The sequence below is a fragment of the Perca fluviatilis genome, chromosome 3 (genome assembly GCF_010015445.1).
Source record: "Perca fluviatilis chromosome 3, GENO_Pfluv_1.0, whole genome shotgun sequence".
NCBI classification, from domain to species: domain Eukaryota; kingdom Metazoa; phylum Chordata; class Actinopteri; order Perciformes; family Percidae; genus Perca; species Perca fluviatilis.
Window position 1 is genome coordinate 9,848,872 of NC_053114.1, and position 20,180 is coordinate 9,869,051.

Below are 20,180 nucleotides of genomic sequence, written 5' to 3' on the forward strand. Positions count from 1 at the left end.
AAAAATGACGTCAAGGTTCTGAAATTAGTGCCAAAGTGATTGTAAAAAAACTGTAAACAGTAATACATTACAGTAAAGAAGGATGATGAAATATTACATCCATAGATCATGTAGTCTAATTGGTTCATGCTCCACGCTAATTGGTGACAATGAATCTCGTTATCTTGAAACTTTCATGATCTAAACATGGAATATTGTTTGTTTCCATACAACTATGCATTAAGAAGAAGGAATAACTGCACATGGCTAAGCACTTGTAATGGCATTTCGAACATGTTTAGAGGCTAAAAACACGTTTAAAACTTGCCCCGTTTAAACCCTGTTTAAGCCTGTTGGGTGCAAAATCTAGCAGGAGGATAACTCGGTGTGTAGGCAGCACCGTTTGTTTTTGTTTTTCGCTAATGACGGTATTCCTAATTTACAAACAACAGAGCTACGTGTTGAAATTGACCGGAATTCTCCTTTAAAGATGAGACATGGTTTTTAATCCACAACTTTATTGGGTACGAACCATACGAACCAACATCATCACCAAAAGCTAGCCTGTAGCTACTCTTCTTTGTCTCCCTTAATACCAACATACAACATGGTCATATACCTAGACACCCTCTGCTGGTCAAACTAGGTATTACAGTTGATTCATTACAACACATGTCTCACCTGTTTAGTTTAATCCGTTTTTATTTGGGTTTGGGTTTGAGACATTGGGAGATGCTAATGTATTTAAGTACTATAGATGGGATTGTTAGCAGTTTGTCAACTTTGCACAGGAACCTCAGGACTTTGCGGTTGGGGAAAAGCCCATTCTGATCTATTGGACATTGTAGTGTTTCTGCTGGATCAGTTGAACAGATATGTCCATTAACTAATACTATATATAAAGTTACTTAAGAGGTATCACGCTAACTTAACCCAGCTGAATTCAATGTTACCTCTCAGTGGTACAGTTGATCACTGAACCGTGGCCTACTGACAACTAGCTAAATATGCCACCTTACAGGTGTTTAAAATTATCTCATAATTACAAGATCTTTTCTCAAAATTAGGAGATCAGGATCTCGTAATTACGAGATCTTTTCTCAAAATTATGAGTTATTTTCTCGTAATTACGAGATCTTTTCTCAAAATTATGAGTTATTTTCTCGTAATTACAAGATTTTTTTCTCAAAATTACGAGATAAGGTGTATACATTTTTATCTGATCTGGTCTGTCAGTGGAAGTGGCGTGGCTGGCGGAGACCGCGCTATCTTGTTAGCCTGGAAACCAGACAAATCTACAAGCTCATGTTTTATGTCCTCTGGCAGATAGTGATATGCCGGCAATGCCAGGCTACTAGCTTGATTCTTTAAGTCTGAGTCTGTGAGACAACCACGCCCCATCGTGTTGTAAATAAATGTGACATTATGAAATAGATACAAGTTTATTTATTTATTGAACTATATTGACTCATTTGCATATTCATATGTACATTTATCTAAATATTTATTGCCTAGTTAATTTATTATGGCATATTTATTTATTATTTATTTAATATATACTCCGGGGGGAGTCAACCTAGGCCTGGCATACAGCATTTCTGTATCATGGATCAGTTTAATAGAAAGAGGAGATTCTGCATATTAGACAGTATTGAAAATCCTACCTTTGGGATTTCTAAATACCCTGGTATACTGTAAGCATACTTTTATTAGATGCATGCCTTTATTTGTAATTCACTCTGTTTGATAGTATATTTGGCCACATTTCAGCATGAAACCTTTTCTGATCTGCTCTGCCCTGTAAAAGTTTTGTTAGTGCATTATTTTGTTAATTCAGGTCAACACTACCTGTTCCTCTTCCTCTAGCGTTTCATTGGGCAGAATCTATTCATTTCCAAACAAGGCTTTTATTGTGAAACATTTGCAGGACCTTGTGAAAAATGTTGTGACCTGCACTTCCCATACGGTACCTCAAATATAGCTACTGCCATCTTGTGGTGTACATTACTACAAAATACAGTTTGTCTGGGATATTAACACACTTACACCCACAGTGACTGAAATAGGACAATACAACTTTAGATGAGTTATCCAGAACAACATAGTGTTAAAAAATAGCATGGCAGCAGCTATTTAACTTTCTTTCACCAAGTCAGCAGTTGGGTCTGAGTTACTGAAGGCACAGATTGCACAGACCTAGTTTGGAGTATGTAACATCCCCAACGAACTTTGCCTTTGGTGGTTACCATATAAGATACCAGGTTGCACATGTCCCGTGGGCAATACACCCCTAGTCTAGACAGTCTTAAATTTTATTTGTCTTTATATTATTCCATACATTGGCCTTTTTCCAATCTTCAGTATTCACTATTATTGCATATTTTCTGTCTCTCTGGACACATCTTCAATGTCCATAAATACAATAAACAAACACATATTGTACAGTTTTCATATGTTTACATGCATCTTTAATTAATTTTTAATCATTTTAATAATCACATCTTAAATGCATTGACAGAGATACTAATCCAATATCGCTTGAACTTGCACATAAAACTACATATTGACAGTTTTTAGCAGTCCAAAAATATTAATTACAGTGACTACACAAACATGACCAATAATTTATATGGAGCCAGGATGTAAACATAAAATAATGTGGCCCAGGCTAACATTTAAACTTGAGCATAACAAGTGTGCCACTCTCAGTGGGCATTAAAAAGAAGTCCAAAGGAAAATGTATTTTTTTCACTCTGTTAATATTATATGCATGTAGTCAAGACCACCTAAACCGAGACCATGTCATCACCAAGACCAGAGTGTATCGAGGCCATGACAAGACCAAGACCAAGGCAGGGCAAGACAGCCAGAACTTCTACTTCAGTCTCCGAGATTCACTTTTTTGGTAGTGTGTGTTAAGGGGGGCGGGGAGAGGGGGTTAACAGTAACAACTTTCAAATAAGAAATGAGTCAAGTAATTGGTTGCTTTTGAAGCAGGAAGTTTTACATCCAATCACAGTAATAATGTTAACACAAAATTAGACAATTCACAGGCAATTTAGTAATATCCCTGTAGTTGTGGTCTTGACAGGTCTTGCAATAAAATCCTGAGTCCTCTTCATCTGAGACCGTGATGAGTCCGAGTAAAAATGTGGTCGATTCCAAGACAAGACCGAGACCTTCAAAGAGTCTCGAGCTCTCGAGACCAGTCTTAAGACCAAGACCGATCTCGAATACTACAACACTGCGCATTACACACAGGCCCGAAATACACAGACATGCAAACAGGACCTATACACATGCATGAAATTGACTGATGTCAAAGCAAAGGAGCAGCCCATGGACCGGCGAGGAGTTGAGGTTCTGTGCCTTGCTCAAGGGCACGTGAGCAGTTATATTGTTATATTTTACCTAAACTATCAGTCCACTCTACATACTTGGTCTGTACATGGATTTGAACCAGTAACTCTCTGGGTCCCAAGCCAAGTCCCCACGGACTGAGCTACCGCCACTCCATCACTTTTATACAAGTGCAACAAACTCTTTCTCCATTCATTTAATATCTCACTTAAACCATAATGATCCCTCATCATACCTAACAAACAAAAGCTAGATTGTTGTGGTTTCAATACATTACAAATCTTAAAAACAGGAAAGAATTGATGAGACAGTACAGTTTTTTTAATATATTTTTTTAACTAGTCCAGCTTTTCTCTGTTTTATATTACACATTTATGTTTATTTTTATATTTGAATGGCAGCCAGAGGGCATAGCAAAACAACAGGAACAAAACATTTTCATTGCAGAGTGACTCACTCCTTATGTCTTTACTAATATCTTTCCCCTCTCAGATCTTTGGTCCAGTGCAGTGTATATTCAGCTTTAAAAGCCCGCAGGAGGCCATAGAGAGAGCAAACAGCTTACAATATGGCCTGGTGTCAGCAGTCTTCACAACAAGTATGGACAGAGCTCTGTCTGTGTCTGCAGCCCTGGAGACTGGCACTGTCTGGTAAGTCCCTGTTCACACTCCTAGTTATACTTACAGTGCCTTGCGAAAGTATTCGGCCCCCTTGAACGTTTCGACCTTTTGCCACATTTCAGGCCTCAAACATAAAGATATAAAACTGTAATTTTTTGTGAAGAATCAACAACAAGTGGGTCCCAATTATGAAGTGGAACGAAATTCATTGGCTATTTCAAACTTTTTTAACAAATAAAAAACTGAAAAAGTGGGCGTGCAAAATTATTCAGCCCCTTTACTTTCAGTGCAGCAAACTCTCTCCAGAAGTTCAGTGAGGATCTCTGAATGATCCAATGTTGACCTAAATGACTAATGATGATAAATAGAATCCAGCTGTGTGTAATCAAGTCTCCGTATAAATGCACCTGCTCTGTGATGGTCTCAGAGGTCCGTGTAAAGCGCAGAGAGCATCATGAAGAACAAGGAACACACCAGGCAGGTCCGAGATACGGTTGTGGAGAAGTTTAAAGCCGGATTGGATACAAAAAGATTTCCCAAGCTTTAAACATCCCAAGGAGCACTGTGCAAGCGATAATATTGAAATGGAAGGAGTATCAGACCACTACAAATCTACGAACCCGGCCCGTCCCTCTAAACTTTCAGCTCATACAATGAGAAGACTGATCAGAGATGCAGCCAAGAGGCCCATGATCACTCTGGATGAACTGCAGAGATCTACAGCTGAGGTGGGAGACTCTGTCCATAGGACAACAATCAGTCGTATACTGCACAAATCTGGCCTTTATGGAAGAGTGGCAAGAAGAAAGCCATTTCTTAAAGATATCCATATAAAGTGTCGTTTAAAGTTTGCCAAAAGCCACCTGGGAGACACACCAAACATGTGGAAGAAGGTGCTCTGGTCAGATGAAACCAAAATCGAACTTTTTGGCAACAATGCAAAACGTTATGTTTGGCGTAAAAGCAACACAGCTCATCACCCTGAACACACCATCCCCACTGTCAAACATGGTGGTGGCAGCATCATGGTTTGGGCCTGCTTTTCTTCAGCAGGGACAGGGAAGATGGTTAAAATTGATGGGAAGATGGATGGAGCCAAATACAGGACCATTCTGGAAGAAAACCTGATGGAGTCTGCAAAAGACCTGAGACTGGGTCGGAGATTTGTCTTCCAACAAGACAATGATCCAAAACATAAAGCAAAATCTACAATGGAATGGTTCACAAATAAACATATCCAGGTGTTAGAATGGCCAAGTCAAAGTCCAGACCTGAATCCAATCGAGAATCTGTGGAAAGAACTGAAAACTGCTGTTCACAAACGCTCTCCATCCAACCTCACTGAGCTCGAGCTGTTTTGCAAGGAGGATGTGCAAAACTGATAGAGACATACCCCAAGCGACTTACAGCTGTAATCGCAGCAAAAGGTGGCGCTACAAAGTATTAACTTAAGGGGGCTGAATAATTTTGCACGCCCAATATTTCAGTTTTTTATTTGTTTAAAAGGTTTGAAATATCCAATAAATTTCGTTCCACTTCATGATTGTGTCCCACTTGTTGTTGATTCTTCACAAAAAATTACAGTTTTATATCTTTATGTTTGAAGCCTGAAATGTGGCAAAAGGTCGAAAAGTTCAAGGGGGCCGAATACTTTCGCAAGGCACTGTATATCCCTACTTGAAAAACCATCGCTCTATCTCAATTTCTCCATATACTGTAAGTGGCCTGTTATTTTTTAAAACTGACTTCATTAGAAAAATGTCCTAAACATGTCTTTAACAAATGTCTGTAAAACTTTTATACTGTATGCTTGTGTTTTAAAGAAGTAACGTTGGTGTGGCTCACTACATAAACCTAATATAGCTATCACAGCGGATCGCTAAACCTGTGCTAGCTGACTGTTTCTGGCAACCCACACTGTAGCTGGGGACACTGTACAGTAGTGCTGGTTGGATGAATAAACTGCTTGCCAGAAATAAAATCCTAACACCACAAATTAAATTAACAAACAAGATACAATACAGTATGGTAACTAGTGACCTTTAGGGGTGTTGGTATTGGTAGGTGTATTTTCTGTCTTAGTCCTAATGCTAAGTCCACTTTTTGTACATGTAAAATCACTTTTCATTTCATTTCATCAATTATATATGGGCCAAGTCTGTATTTTTCCCTACAGCTGTAGTCATTTGCCTTTTTTCAGAGAGAATCCATTAGTTCTGCAATGTAAACAATAAAAAAAACCTGTGAAAAATGTGTGTCTTTGCCATATTCACTAAGTAGTAGTGGTGGCAGAGGGTTGGGTTTGAATCATAGACAGTCAAATTAATAGACAAAGCGCCGCCGTAGACTTCCACGGAGACCAGTGAAGTCTATTAGAAGCACTTTTCCGGTGATGGCTGAGCGTTACTGAGCAGCCTCAAACTGAGATTGACGACGTAGATGTGACGTGAGCAACCTGTCTGAAAGTTGCAAGTCTTCTGGAAGCTGTGCCAAGAGAAATCTCAATCATTCCGAATCTTGCAGAGACGGAGAGCGTAGGTATATGTAAGGAGATAACATAGGCACAGGCTAATTATTGCTAACTAAAATGCTAGTTAAAATTAGTAATTAAACTTAAACAGCTAATGTAAGTCGAAACTGCCTGCAAGCTTCTCCTGACTATACAGTAATTTGTCTAATAGAAAGTCGCGTGGTTATGACAGAATCATTAGCCTATTTTTACAAAAACGGCTGCTATGTAGCCATAATGTGAGATACAAGGTAATGGAGCCTTTTATACATTGTCGTGTTTATTTAGAAATAAACAATGGACAAATAGTCTTTAAACGCTTCAGATGTAGAGTTATTCGCTGTCAAAGTGACGCCAAAATGAATGACTTGGTTGTTGGTTTGTTAGCATCAAAATGTCTCCATAGGAGGTACGCTTTGTGGATGCTCGCTTACCCCCTTGGTTTTAATGCCTTATTAAATTTATGAGGGAGGGCAGGCATGTTCAATCTAAAATGGAGTGCTAACATACAGATGTTCTTGTCTTACACTCAAAATTAAATGAAATGTTGACCTATTCTTTTATAAAGGTTTAAGCTGGACTTCATTTCATTGCTGGTAAAGGGTTTATTCATTTGATTTAAATTTAGCTGGGCCTTTCTAAAGTTTTGTGTATGCTTTTAAAGGTCCCATATTGTAAAAAGTGAGATTTACATGTCTTTTTTTAATTACAAAGCAGGTCGAGGTGCTATAAATATACTGTGAAAGTAACAAAATGCTCCATTCACAGAGAAATGCACACAGCCCGTATTAAGAAACTGTACCTTTAAATGAGCTGTCAGGACTTCTGTACATTGTGATGTCACAACTATACTATATATAGGAAGAAAGGGCTGCTACAGTGCCGTTACAGTTATTCCCCTGACTGCAATGACAGCAGACGCAGAGAGGGCAGATGCCGAAGACCCGGAAACGCTGACCAATCAGAGAGGACTGGGCTTTTTAGGAGGGGGAATTTAAGAGACAGGTGCTAAAACAGAGCATTTAGGGTGAATACAGGTGTATTCAGACATACAGTATGAGAAAAATAAAGAGTGAATATAAAAATAAAATGTTCTAGTAGAAACCCATAATACAAGTATGAACCTGGAAGTCAGTGCATTTACATACACAGCAGTGGCATAACCTGGTTATTCACTTAACCATACTCCGGTTAAGTGAATAACCAGGTTATGCCAGAATGAATGGGGAGAATGACGGGACTAACTCTACCTCCGGTAGAGTAGGTGGCACTCTGCCAACGCACAAAACTTTTTCTTCCTGTTTACCTATGTCAAAATTACAAAGACCGATCACTAAATTAGTAAAATTTGACAACTTAATGTTTAGTTTACACATTATCTCAGTGTAGAACAGTACAGTTTTCCAGCCAGATGACTGACAACTTGTTCGGCTCAGTATAACGTTATCTGTAACCAGTGTCTGGTGGAATTAGCAAGCTAACAAGCTAACTTTGTTAGCTAGCTAACTAAGATAACTATCCAGCAGCCACAGCGGGGACTCACAGGGCACTATGTCCGGTTGAAGGGCAGTTGGAGCAAGCGTAGATGCTTAAACCGATCATAGCCCGGTTAAGGTGTATACATGGAGTAATACCCTGGTTACTGAAGGAGTTCTCTACCTCTGTCAACCGGGTGAGGTGTTTATGGCGTTTAAAAAATCGCGGTATTACCTTAACCCAAACATAATCGTTTTTTTAAACTGCATGTAAACACACTGAGTGAGGATAATATGGAACCTTTAATAAATGAAAGCTGAGTGGCTGGAGATAAAGCGGTCGTCCTTTAACCACAAGGTTGTCAGTTCAATCCCCGGCTCCTCTTATCTGCATGTCAAAGTGTCCTTAAGCAAGACACTGAACCCCAAGTTGCTCCCTTGGTTAAAGAGGTCAATTTTCACTATTCTGTGCTGTGTACAATTGCATGTGACAAGGAACAATAAAGTTTAAAGTCTAAGCTGATGACAAATAAAATCAAACCATTTCTCTCTCTCTCTGTTAAGGATAAACTGCTATAATGCCCTTCATGCCCAGACTCCCTTTGGAGGGTATAAGATGTCAGGCAACGGACGAGAGCTGTAAGAATCAGCACTGTTTCTTCATATTTCATAGTCTTTAATTGTTCCCTGTGTATTTCCTAACCTGCCTCATGTGTTGTCTCTGTCATCTCAGCGGAGAGTATGCTCTGGCTGAATACTCAGAGGTAAAAGCAGTGACCATCAAACTGAGTGAAACTCTGTGAGAAGAACTGGCTAAGATGTCCAGCGCTCTGCACTGCCCATTACATCACAACTTTCTCCAATGCACACGCTCCCTTATTTGTCTTTAGTCATGCTCTTGATGTTGAGTTAGGGTTAGGCCAATATGTCAGTTTGTTTATATGGTATATCAGAGCCCAGCAAGAGTCAGCATTTTTGTTCACCTTTTATTTGATATGCTGTAGGTGACGATAGGCTTCAGTGACGATAGGCTTCAGTGATGACCGTATACAAAACTGCTAATGCTTTATTTACAGGTTTTATTTTTCTAATAATTTTCCAATAATTTATTCAGAAGTTCCCCCCGACATAAGTATGTGAATTGGTACTACAGTAATATTGGGAAAATAGAGACAGTGCTCAGTTGGTACATTTACACAAATAACTGACTTAACTCAGAGCATAGCAGTTCAGCTGAACATGCACAACTGTAAAATGTATCTACAGTCAATGATGAATAAAGTTTCCAATAATAAATAAAAAATGAATGAATATTTACTTTGGTTTAAATGGGGCAGTTCTTTCAATGGAATTCCAATTTTACATATGATTAGTACCAAGCAACAGAGCAAAATCAAAATTACAAAAGCACTGATATGTTTGTTTGACAAAGAAAAGGATTTCACTTAATGGAGCATTTTTAGAGCTTTCAGCAACATCTCGAGGCCTTCATCAGTGGGGGAGTTTGCTCACTTGTTATGAAGATGGTTTAGTTGTCATCACATGGCCTAAGTTTTGTATATGGGGTTTGATGGGAACCCATGTCTCTGTTTAAAGGTGGTCTCTGGTATCAGATGTTCTTCACTGCGGTGTCTGTTTCTGTTCATTCAATCTTTTGTCGAGGGTCCTTGCTCTTTCTGATGCAGGGGCGATTACAGGATTTTTTAAGTGTTGTGGCATGGGGGGGCAATAATCAGGGGGAGAATACAGCAAAGAAAATCTGCTTATAGAAATATAAGAAATATTGGACAAGATAGAAGAACACAATGTAATTCTGCTAAATAGAACATGACATTCATTATTAATTTCACTTGTTTTCATTTTAAACAAATTGTATATCCGAATACAATACACATTTTCTACAGGCTCAGTCTGCCACTTTTTTAAGAAACTATTCCAGTGCTGGTTCCATGGTTTTAGAATTTTGGATAGTCATCATGGTAACATTAATTGGTCATGTGACAAGATCTGGGAAGATTGGCAGAACAGGCAGCCATGTGACAGTACTCTGATCCAATGGAAATCACAAATGTCAGATTGCCAGCACTCTAGCCTTATGGATTGGGGGGGGAGACACATCAGGGAGGCCAATCCCCCGTGCCCCCCTTCTAGCCCTGCCCCTGCTCTGATGTAGTGTTCTGTAGTTCTGTTCTGTTCCTTGTAGAGTGCTCATATCCATTCCTTGTACCCGTTGTCATGGAGTGGACCTGCTGCACCCCCACTTTTTATACCTTCTTACTGGTTTACATTTCCTGACTCTGCAATAAGTGGCTTAGATACTTAATCTTTGAACAAAGACAGGGGTAACTATTTCCTTTCCATATACAACAACTTATTATCAAGTGAGCGAAATTCCATATGAGATGACAACTGAAGGAACTTCATCTGCTGATGAAGCCAATGAGATGTGGCTGAAAGCTCTGAGGGCTAGTGCTTCTTTTGTGTGAAAATTCTCTTTCTACGGTCAATAATAAACCTTCAAGGTATGGTCCCTAAATGTGGGGCGCAGACCCACGGCTTACCTTTGAGAATTTAATCAATTATTCTTTGAGCTAAAAAAGTTTTTGTGTCCCAGTCTTCCAGGGCAATCTCAGTATTTATAGGAAAGAGATGAGAGAATGTTTTCTTTCATGTCATCTGTCTGGGACGAACCTTAACTGAAGAGTGTTCAAAAAATACTCAGTATGTATAATGATACATTGTTTAAGCCTCCATACATGATATACATAATTGCACAAAACATAGTAATTAAGGATGTAAGGATTTAGCATAAGAATTCCATTGAAATCTCATCAAATCTTGCATGTGACAATGTGGGAAGGTCAGAGGAAGGAAGATTTTTGTTTATATTTTTGTAAGTGCTGAGTAGCTGCTGTATGCAGATATTTTTTGTTTCTTATTCCAAGCGCTGATTTTAACCTGCTGTGATCTCATATGAATGTTCTCTCTGCTGAGGAGAGAATGCTGGATGGAACTGCATTTCTTGTCCCAGATAAGGTAATATTTACCTCGCCAGTAACATGTCAGTACTGTAACAGCAGCATATTTTCATTGGTTGGATAGTATCAATGTTTTTCCCCCAACATATGTTGTGTGTTTGTTTATTATCACACATGGGAAACAAGTCTGTCTCTGCATTTTGTCTCACATTAGTTTTGTATTTAAGAAGAAATTCTGAATAAAAAAATCAAATGCACTTTCTGTGTCATCATTTGCACCTGATGTATAGGAATGTATCTTTTATACAAGAAAAGCTGCACAAGTTGCCAAATAAATGCATTTTCAATGTATGCACACAAACCACATGCTTGTGGGGAAAGATGAAGAACATATACTATACATGATATGACAGGACATTTTATTCATTTGTATCTAATGTTTATTTTTAGAGGCACAAGTATATAGCATGGACCAATGCCACACTACAGTATTTGGTACTGTTACGACCATCATTATTTCATCTAAGGGTAATTTTTAAATTTGCATTATAACTACTGTTGTTACAGTAGTGAATGGGGATTTAAATAAACAAAACTACTTTAATACATTCTGCTTAGGTTATGAATATTTTATGCTAAGGATTTATTTTGGAAAGCAATTTTTACTCCCTAAAGATTAGATGGTTTACCTATTGTTTTTTTTTCTTCAATTTTATGGCAATTAAAAAAAACAAAAATAGTACAATATGTGAATTATGATTCACTAAAAGTGCACAACACTTCACCTATTTGCACTCTTTATTAGTTGAATTCCTGTTGCAAAGAATCCTCATTGTCTTATAGGTTTTATTTCGAAATGTTTTATCTGGATGCGCTGTTATTAATTAAGTGAGCTTAGTTTTATCCAGATTGAGGCTTGGGCATTGTGGGCTGAGGAGTGGGCTGGCTCTGATTAGTAAACATCCTGATGGAAAGTGTCAATGCGGAGACAAGGAAACAGTGAAACATGTATTAGTGCAGTGCAGGAAGTACTCTCGTCAGAGGAAGAAATTGTTCAGAGAACTGGGTGCAACGCGAGAAACTGTTTTTACTTTACGCACTTTATTGAATTTGGACAGTTAGAGCAAATTGAAGAAACTGATGGATTACTTCCGACATATTGGAGTATATAATAAGATATAGCTAATTATAATTATTTCTAAATAAGTTGTGAATAGCGAGTAAGGACCAGTGGAGAGCAGCAATACACTATAGATGCGTCTAGCCTGCCGGAAACAAGAAGAAGAATTAAGTGAGCTGTTGGGTATTATTTTGAAATGATTACCGGAAATTCTTCCGTTGTCCAACTTGACACCATATATATGTCAATGCTTGACACACACAGCGTGTAGTGTCCTGCTGTCGGAAAGTTTGCACGGTGGAATCAGGAAGTCCAGCATAACATTAATATCAAACGGTTACTGCTGAGGACTTCGAAGCGGTGAAACCCTCTCGTGATGCTGACTGGACTTCTCAGCCATGTGGTGAGTTGGCTAATAATGACTTTTGTGTCATAATAGTTTATGTCTGGTGTTTTAGCTGCAAGTGATTCTTTTGCTGGTGATCTGGTTGACGCACCGTTGTCATTAACGTTAGAGAGAAAACAAACCAATCGGTATTAAATAAAACGTGAATTGTTCATATATATATTTTTTGTTATTTTTAAATAACTTAAGCACTATAAATATAATTCCGTATATTTTCTATACTCCTGAAGTACGTTTTATTTCGGTATTATTTACGGTGGCCGACCAGGACAAACGCGCTACAACGCCCAAAACACTCCCATTAGGAGAAACGTACTGCAGCGTCAGAAACTATTTCAATTCAAAAACACAAAACCAATACAATAACGGAAACGTGCTGCAAATGAAAACAAAACGTGCTACAGGAAGTGAAAACAAATACATTAACAGCAAACAACTGCCAATACAGAAGTGCTGCAAACAAACACACAAACGCCAAAAACACATGCAACAGAAAAACGCTGCCAAGTTTAAAAAAAAAAAAAAAAAAAGTTTCTTTCTTCGTAACTCCAGCGGTGTCTCCCCTGCTTCTGTCAGCCTACTGCTGCTGTAGTCTCGTCTACAGGAGCGGAGCCATTTGAGGCTCAGCCCAAACCTAGGGGAGTCTGGGGGCATGCTCCCATGGGTTAGGGTGACCAGACGTCTCCGGTTTCCCGGGGACCGTCTAGGGTTGGGTACCGTTTGGATTTTTACGATTACGATGCCGAACCGGTACTTTTAAAACTATTCTGATTCCTAACCGATTCCTAAACCGATTCTTGAAAAACTGAAAAATGACATAAAAGAAAGGCTTTTATTTATTTTTTTATGGAGTTTTTTTAAAATAGAAAATTATTTAAATTTAACAATATATTAACATTTTAAAGTACTTAAATATATAATAAGTAAACCTAAGTCACCTAACACACAATTACAATATTTTAACAAATAACAGTTACACTATTAACAACTAAAAACAAAATAAATGTTGAGTTGGTATGCCAACCAGCTTAAAACTTTAGCCGTTCTTTTGCAGAAAAATTACCATATTTGCCTTCTCTGGCAAGATAGGACACCTCTCCTGACTTATGGCATGTCCTGCACAGGAGAAAACTCTGTCAGATGGTGTCCAAGAGGTCCGTACACACCCAGGTATGAGTTTGAAAGGGCAGACAATTTGGGGAGGCTGTCCGGCTTCCCCCACCACCAGGCTACAGGGTCTTGTCCTGAACGATAGACTAGCAGAGCAAGTGTAATATGTTTACTAGCGATCACGTGCAGTGAATGGTTTATATGCTTTCACATCCGTTTTGGTGAGCCCAGAGGGAAAATATGCCATTTTTAAAAGTAGCCTACATTTATGGTAGCTAGCTAACGGTAGACTACAGAGAAAGTGTGATGTTTTTACGTCCGTTTCGGAGCGTGTATAAAAAAATGTCTATCAGCAGGGATTGTAGAGTGCATGTTGCAGTTTCGGTACACAACCCTAGAAATGTCCCCGATTTTCACTGTGAGTGACAGACCGAAATTGGAATGAAAGAAAGAAAACATTGACCAAACCTAAAGTTGCGCACCCTACACGCGCAGGCTCAAGACAGCCAGAGCAAGCCCTGCTCAGAGCTCAACTTCGGTAAAGTTAGAGAGATATTCACACATTCGAGCTTCCAGGATCAATTACTCTACAGCAAAATGTTATTAAATCACAAACAACGCATCTTTCCTACTGCAGTAAGATAAACAACGAACTACAAAGTAATTTTTGTCAAAACGAGCTGCCCTCCAACCTGGAGAAATAACATTGGTCTCTGTGAGCAGCCAGCAGTGAGACAGCAGTAAGACGAGTGCTTAGGGACCGTCTACAAACTACAACACCGAAAAGAGATACAACAAAAATATTTATTAATTTAATGATTATATAAGGTGTTACAGCCCTTGGGTCCAAAAACGAGAGTCTCGACTGATGCATAAGGCGTCTATTATTTAGTTTGCCAGTCCAGCATGACGTTCAGCATTCGTTAATTCATCGTCACATTAGCACCGTGAAAACTGTTTTGAAGACAATACAAACAAACATTTCACACACGTGTTTTCACGGATACAAAATTCATTACGTGAACAAACATTTAGGATTACAAACATTAATTACACAGCAAAATAGACCATACATACACACAAACAATTTCTAAAGTACTATGAATGAAAACCCATCGTACCTCGCTGCGCTCCCCAAGGAATGCAAACAATATACGATTGTCCTTTCTTCCGTCATGAAACGGGCGTCAAGTTCTCAAAGTTCATAAAAGGAAACAAAAATCTCAGATAAAATCCTGTAGGCACAAACACAGCTGCGTGCCATGCACACCCGCCAGCTACCTTTCAAAGCTCATCCTCAATTGTGCAAAACTACGGTGCCATTAAAGGGACACATTTCAACATTGCGGGTACACAGAATTTCCAGTCAATCATATACAAATATTTTACCCGTTTTACTCATTGACTCCACAGCATATATAAAAACTCCAAAGTGGTGCTTTACATAAGGTATTGTCTCCAAACTTACCTCAATTATACATATAGTATATACATATACTTATAGTATCTCACAAAAGTGAGTACACCCCTCACATTTTAGTAAATATTTCATTATATCTTTTAATGGGACAACACTGAAGAAATGAAACTTTGCTACAATGTAAAGTATTAAGTTTACAGCTTGTATAACAGTGTAAATGTGCAGTCCCCTCAAAATAACTCAACATACAGCCATTAATGTCTAAACCGCTGGCAACAAAAGTGAGTACACCCCTATGTTAAATTCCCATAGAGGTAGGCAGATTTTTATTTTTAAAGGCCAGTTATATTGTTTTTCTTTACTGTGTGTGTTGTAATCTAGCTCATTAGCGCCTCCACTGGACTGGAGTGGTGGTGGTAGAATCAATCAGGAAATGAGCTACTAATGCCTAGACCCTATGCCGAACGAGACCGAATGTAACCGTGCAACCTGCCGGCCGCTCGAGTCTAATGTAACCGTGCAACCGGCCGGCCGCTCGACTCTAATCTAATCAAGCGGTGTCTTGGTTCTTGGCAAGTTTGAGTTATTAACCGAGCCTTGTTTCTGGTGCATCTTAGAGGATTGTGTTCACGGCAATTCATACATTATCAATGGGGAAGTACAGTACATCACATACAAATACACATCATGTTATTTTGGTAGTTATGTTAAGTTAAATGTTAGAGAAGTGAATGTTACATGGTAGCTAGGCTAGGCTGTCACAAGGAGACCGTAAGGACCGTAACCGAGGGTAGGCTACTGCATGAGTCTATGTAATCAAACGGGTGTCCAGGTTCTCGGCAAGTTTGACTTATCAACCGATAGCAGAAGCCTTTATTTCTCGTGCATTTTAGAATTGTGTTCATGGAAATTCATATGCTACATTACCAAGGGGAAAGTATTAGGCCTATATCACATACAAATACACGTAATGTTATCTTGATAGTTATGTAAAGTTAAACGTGATCATCACCTGCGCATGTGTTGTCAAATTAATGAAGATGTTTTCTGAATTTGCTTGTGTTTTGTCTATTTGCGTGTGTTTCATTAAGTTGCAGTGCGTTTGCCCCTGTCGTCCACCGTAAAAATAGATAAATATAATAAAATACAATAATAAATTAATATACCTATTTTGTTACACTATGCTGGATTAGAATTCATATAATGAAGGTCTTAGTTGAAAAATCTACATTTGAATCCATCCCATAATAATCTGGGCTGCTCTTAGTGCTGGGCGGTATTACCGGTTCATACCGGTATTCATTTTTCGAATGATATGACTATACTGCTAAATCTGTTTAAGCTGGGAGAGGCTCCGGTCACTACTGCACATTCGAAAAGAGAAGAAAGATAGAGGATGAAGAAAGACTGGAGATACACCAGAACAATGTGTGTGCTTTTTTTTTTTTTTAAATAAATCCAACATAATTTAGCCACTGTTGTTTCCGGTCGTGCTAATGTTATTCGGGCGCACTAACGTTAAGACCTGTCACTTCAAGCATGCAGCGAGGCAACATTATGAAAAGCAATAACAATCCACTTACGGTTCCGCTACAGGCCGTCAAGAGACTGGTTCAGAGCAATGATTAAAACACTGGAGTTAAAACGTCTTGCGTCGCCGAAACTGTAATAACGTTATTCAAACAACACCGACGCAAGCTGAGAGCGGAGCTACGTTCAGTCGCCCACTTTTCTACATAACAAAACATTATCTCTGGTCAAGGTAGTGTTTATACAACTATCTTACAACTATTTTGTTTTGAAAAGGAAGAAATGTTAAAGTTGTTGGTATGTGTTATTTTGTTTAAGTTTATTTTACTACTTTGCAGTTTGCACAATAAAAATACTTTAGATTCTGTAACTGTTTAATGCCTTCCCCTTCATATAACGTTATTGTACATATGTTGTAGAGCCAAGCAAACCCTTTATCCTATTTTCCACTGGGGGCGTCTGCGCTGCGTTCAGGAGGTGCTGTGACCCCCCTGTGAAGGTACAAAACAGGAAGGCAGCCTGGAACGCAGCCCAGTGGAGAATCTGAGTTAGTAATCAAAGCTTTTAGTACCTAAACCTGATGACATTGAATGGTTCTTTTTTTATATCCTATGTACTGACAGTAGAATAAGCCATTATAAAAATATATAGCCTTGGTCAAGCAAAAAGAAAATACTATGATATACCGTGAAACCGCCATAATCTTAAAAAATACCTTGATACTGACTGCAGTACACTTAGGAAAGCCATACATCCTCTGAATGCCCCCCAGTCTGTGGTTGTAAAGTTTTATGAGGCTGTGATTATTCAAGAGTTCACAACAGGGGATTTTATAAAGCGTGGTCAAGTTTCAGAAAATAGTCTCACTACAATGAAATGGCTCATATGGGGACAAACATCAGCACACATGAATACAATTTGGCTCATTGAATTTACAAGAGTCTCAGCTTTCTAGTTGGACACTCAAGACCATTATATAAGACACAATATCTTCACTCTAGCGTTAAAACGGAGCCCGCTACAGCCTCTGAAAGACAGTTAAGTCGGCTTAAAGGGGTGATAGAATGCAAAACTGATTTGACCTTGTTGAATAATGACAGTTTAGTGGGTAACTAGGACACGCATAGAACCTCTAAATCCCATTTGACACCTCTTTTCTCTGCAAATCTCACTATTTGAAACTGCCTCTGAAAACGGGCGAATCTCAACAAGCCCCATAGTTGACGTCAACTATTGCGGCTCCTCCTCATTTGGCTCTAGTCTGTGTTTGTCACGCCCCAACATTTGCATAGGCTACACAACTGACCTGAGATCAGTTAGTCTTCTGAATCTAGGTCGTGCAGATCTCAGTAATTCTATACATTGTTCATATGCTATTTTACCATTAAATTCACTTCTGAGACTTTTTTATGCGAGAAATCAACTATGTAGAGGTCAAATATGGGCCGTTTTACGCAAATTTATGTCTAATTGCAAATTTTGTCCGACTGTGTGTCGGACTTCAGAGGCCGGTGCTGCCTGTGTTGCTGCCTCGCCGCCCGGCCTGCCTCCCTTCACAGACCCCGGCCTGCTGTGAACTCGATTGAGCTCCATTACGGCTGGCAGCCCACGGCACTTCATACCCGCGCAAAGTCACCGTTTTGGGCTAATGAACTACGAAACGCCACTGCTCTGACAGAGCTCCAGGTAGGGCTGTGACGATAACCGCATCACTGCAATACCAGCGGTGACGTGCCACTACCGCGGTCATGACTTCATCACCGCATATTTTTTTTTTTTCACCTTTAGCTCGCTTAACTTACAGGAGAACAGATATTGTGTGATATGACATATAATGAAAGCAATAATCATTGTGTAGTTACCCTCATCGACTGTCTTCTATCCTACATTCAAGAGTTTATGGAGAGAAAAAAAAACGCAAGTTGCCCGTCACTTCAGCTTTGCACATGAGGATGGACAGTCCATTGAGCTGAGGTGGACGTGGACACATTAACATTAACGCTGCAGTGTTTACCATTGCACATTAGCCTACCAGCTAGCAGAGTTTCCTTCTGCTTATAGCTTAATCCTGACAAAACCGAACGGTTGAATCTCAGCCTGCATGCACATTTTGTAGCCTAAACAGAGCAGCTTATATTGGTTATCTTACACAGAGCACTCTGTCTGCTCAGCTGCTAAGACCGCTGTGCTGCGGAGCGTCTGCCATTGACATTGTCGGCAAACCTTTTTTTTTTTCTTTTTACTTTATTGACAATAGAGCTTTCTGAACTGTCTGTGGAATAGATCAACGGAGATGAGAGAAAGCAGAGTGGCCATAAATGACAGCAAAACACAGTAAAGACTCTCACATTGAGCTGAAATGGAAACACTGTGCTATGGGTTAAGCTGATGTTTATCGGGGGGTAACGGCCATTCACTTTACCGGCGGTATTGACAACAGATAAAGCCACTGTCTTGAGAAGCTCAAGCTTGTTGTTTTATTGTTTACTTTACATCATCTTTGCTATCTCTTTTTCCTCTCGCTTTTCCTCACAGCAGCACTCATATGCTGCTCTCCGTTACCGCTTGCTCTCCACACGGGCACTGACGTCAGTCACTTGAGGCCCCCTGCCATTCTGCCATTCAAAATACTATACCGTCACAGCCCTAGCCCCAGGGCCTGCAACTCCCCTCTTCCTGCTAGCTAAATGCCCGGTGTATGTGAGTGAAAGCACGGTCAGCGAGCTTGTTACGCCAGCATTCTCTTACCACAGGTTCCAGTTACTCTTTTAATGTATGTAATTATAATGTGTTGAGTTATTTAAACAAACGATTGGGGAAATAAACGCCGCTTGTCCGTGAGTCTCATTGATAGAGCCTATGGCTGGATGGAGCTCTATCAATGAGAGCTAGCTAGCCTCCTCTTAGAATTCCTCTGGAATTCACAAAAATTCATCAACTTGAAATCGGACACCGTTGTTAGCTTAATAAAACATTTAGTTAGATGTTGTGTAAGTGGCGTGACGAAATTCAAACCGTACATATACTCGAATTACGACCAAAAATGAAGCTAACTAGCCGCAATCTGTACACATAGGATTGAAGGGACAGTCGCAGCTAACGAAACCCTTACAGCTCACAAATATTCATTAACTTGAAATCGGACACCATTGTTAGCTTTATAAAACATTTAGTTCGATGTTGTATAAGTGGCGTGACGAAATTCAAACTGTAAATATACTCGAATTACAACCAAAAATGAAGCTAACTAGCCGCAATCTGTACACATAGGATTGAAGGGACAGTCGCAGCTAACGAAACCCTTACAGCTCACAAATATTCATTAACTTGAAATCAGACACCGTTGTTAGCTTTATAAAACATTTAGGTATATATTGTATACCTAAGTGGCGTGACATGTGTGTAACATGTGGTAAGAGATTGCTGGTGTAACAAGCTCGCTGACCGCGCTCTCACACACGGGCCATTTAGCTAGCAGGAAGAGAGGAGATGCAGGCCCTGGAGCTCTGTCAGGGCAGCGGTGTTTGGTAGCTAGTCCATTAGCCCAAACGGTGACTTTGCGCGGGTATGAGGTGCTGTGGGCTGCAGCAGCTGTGCCGGAGCTCAATCGAGTTCACAGCAGGCCGGGGTCTGTGGAGGAAGGCAGGCCGGGCGGCGAGGCAGCAACACAGGC

The 20,180-nt window shown here is 39.6% G+C and overlaps 2 protein-coding genes across 3 annotated transcripts in view; both read left to right on the top strand.

Moving 5' to 3' along the window:
* aldh1a3 (aldehyde dehydrogenase 1 family, member A3) overlaps positions 1-9,813 on the top strand; it is a 43,988-nt gene extending 34,175 nt beyond the window's left edge. The window contains exons 11-13 of the mRNA XM_039795993.1: positions 3,832-3,989; positions 8,508-8,582; positions 8,677-9,813. Of these exons, the coding sequence (XP_039651927.1) occupies positions 3,832-3,989; positions 8,508-8,582; positions 8,677-8,746 (303 nt within the window). The 3' untranslated portion in view covers positions 8,747-9,813. The remainder of the gene's footprint in view (positions 1-3,831; positions 3,990-8,507; positions 8,583-8,676) is intronic.
* Positions 9,814-12,280: 2,467 nt separating this feature from the next.
* lrrk1 (leucine-rich repeat kinase 1) overlaps positions 12,281-20,180 on the top strand; it is a 235,488-nt gene continuing 227,588 nt past the window's right edge. For both annotated transcript variants that reach the window (XM_039794699.1, XM_039794701.1), the window contains exon 1: positions 12,281-12,444. The gene's annotated coding sequence lies outside the window, so the exon portion shown is untranslated. The remainder of the gene's footprint in view (positions 12,445-20,180) is intronic.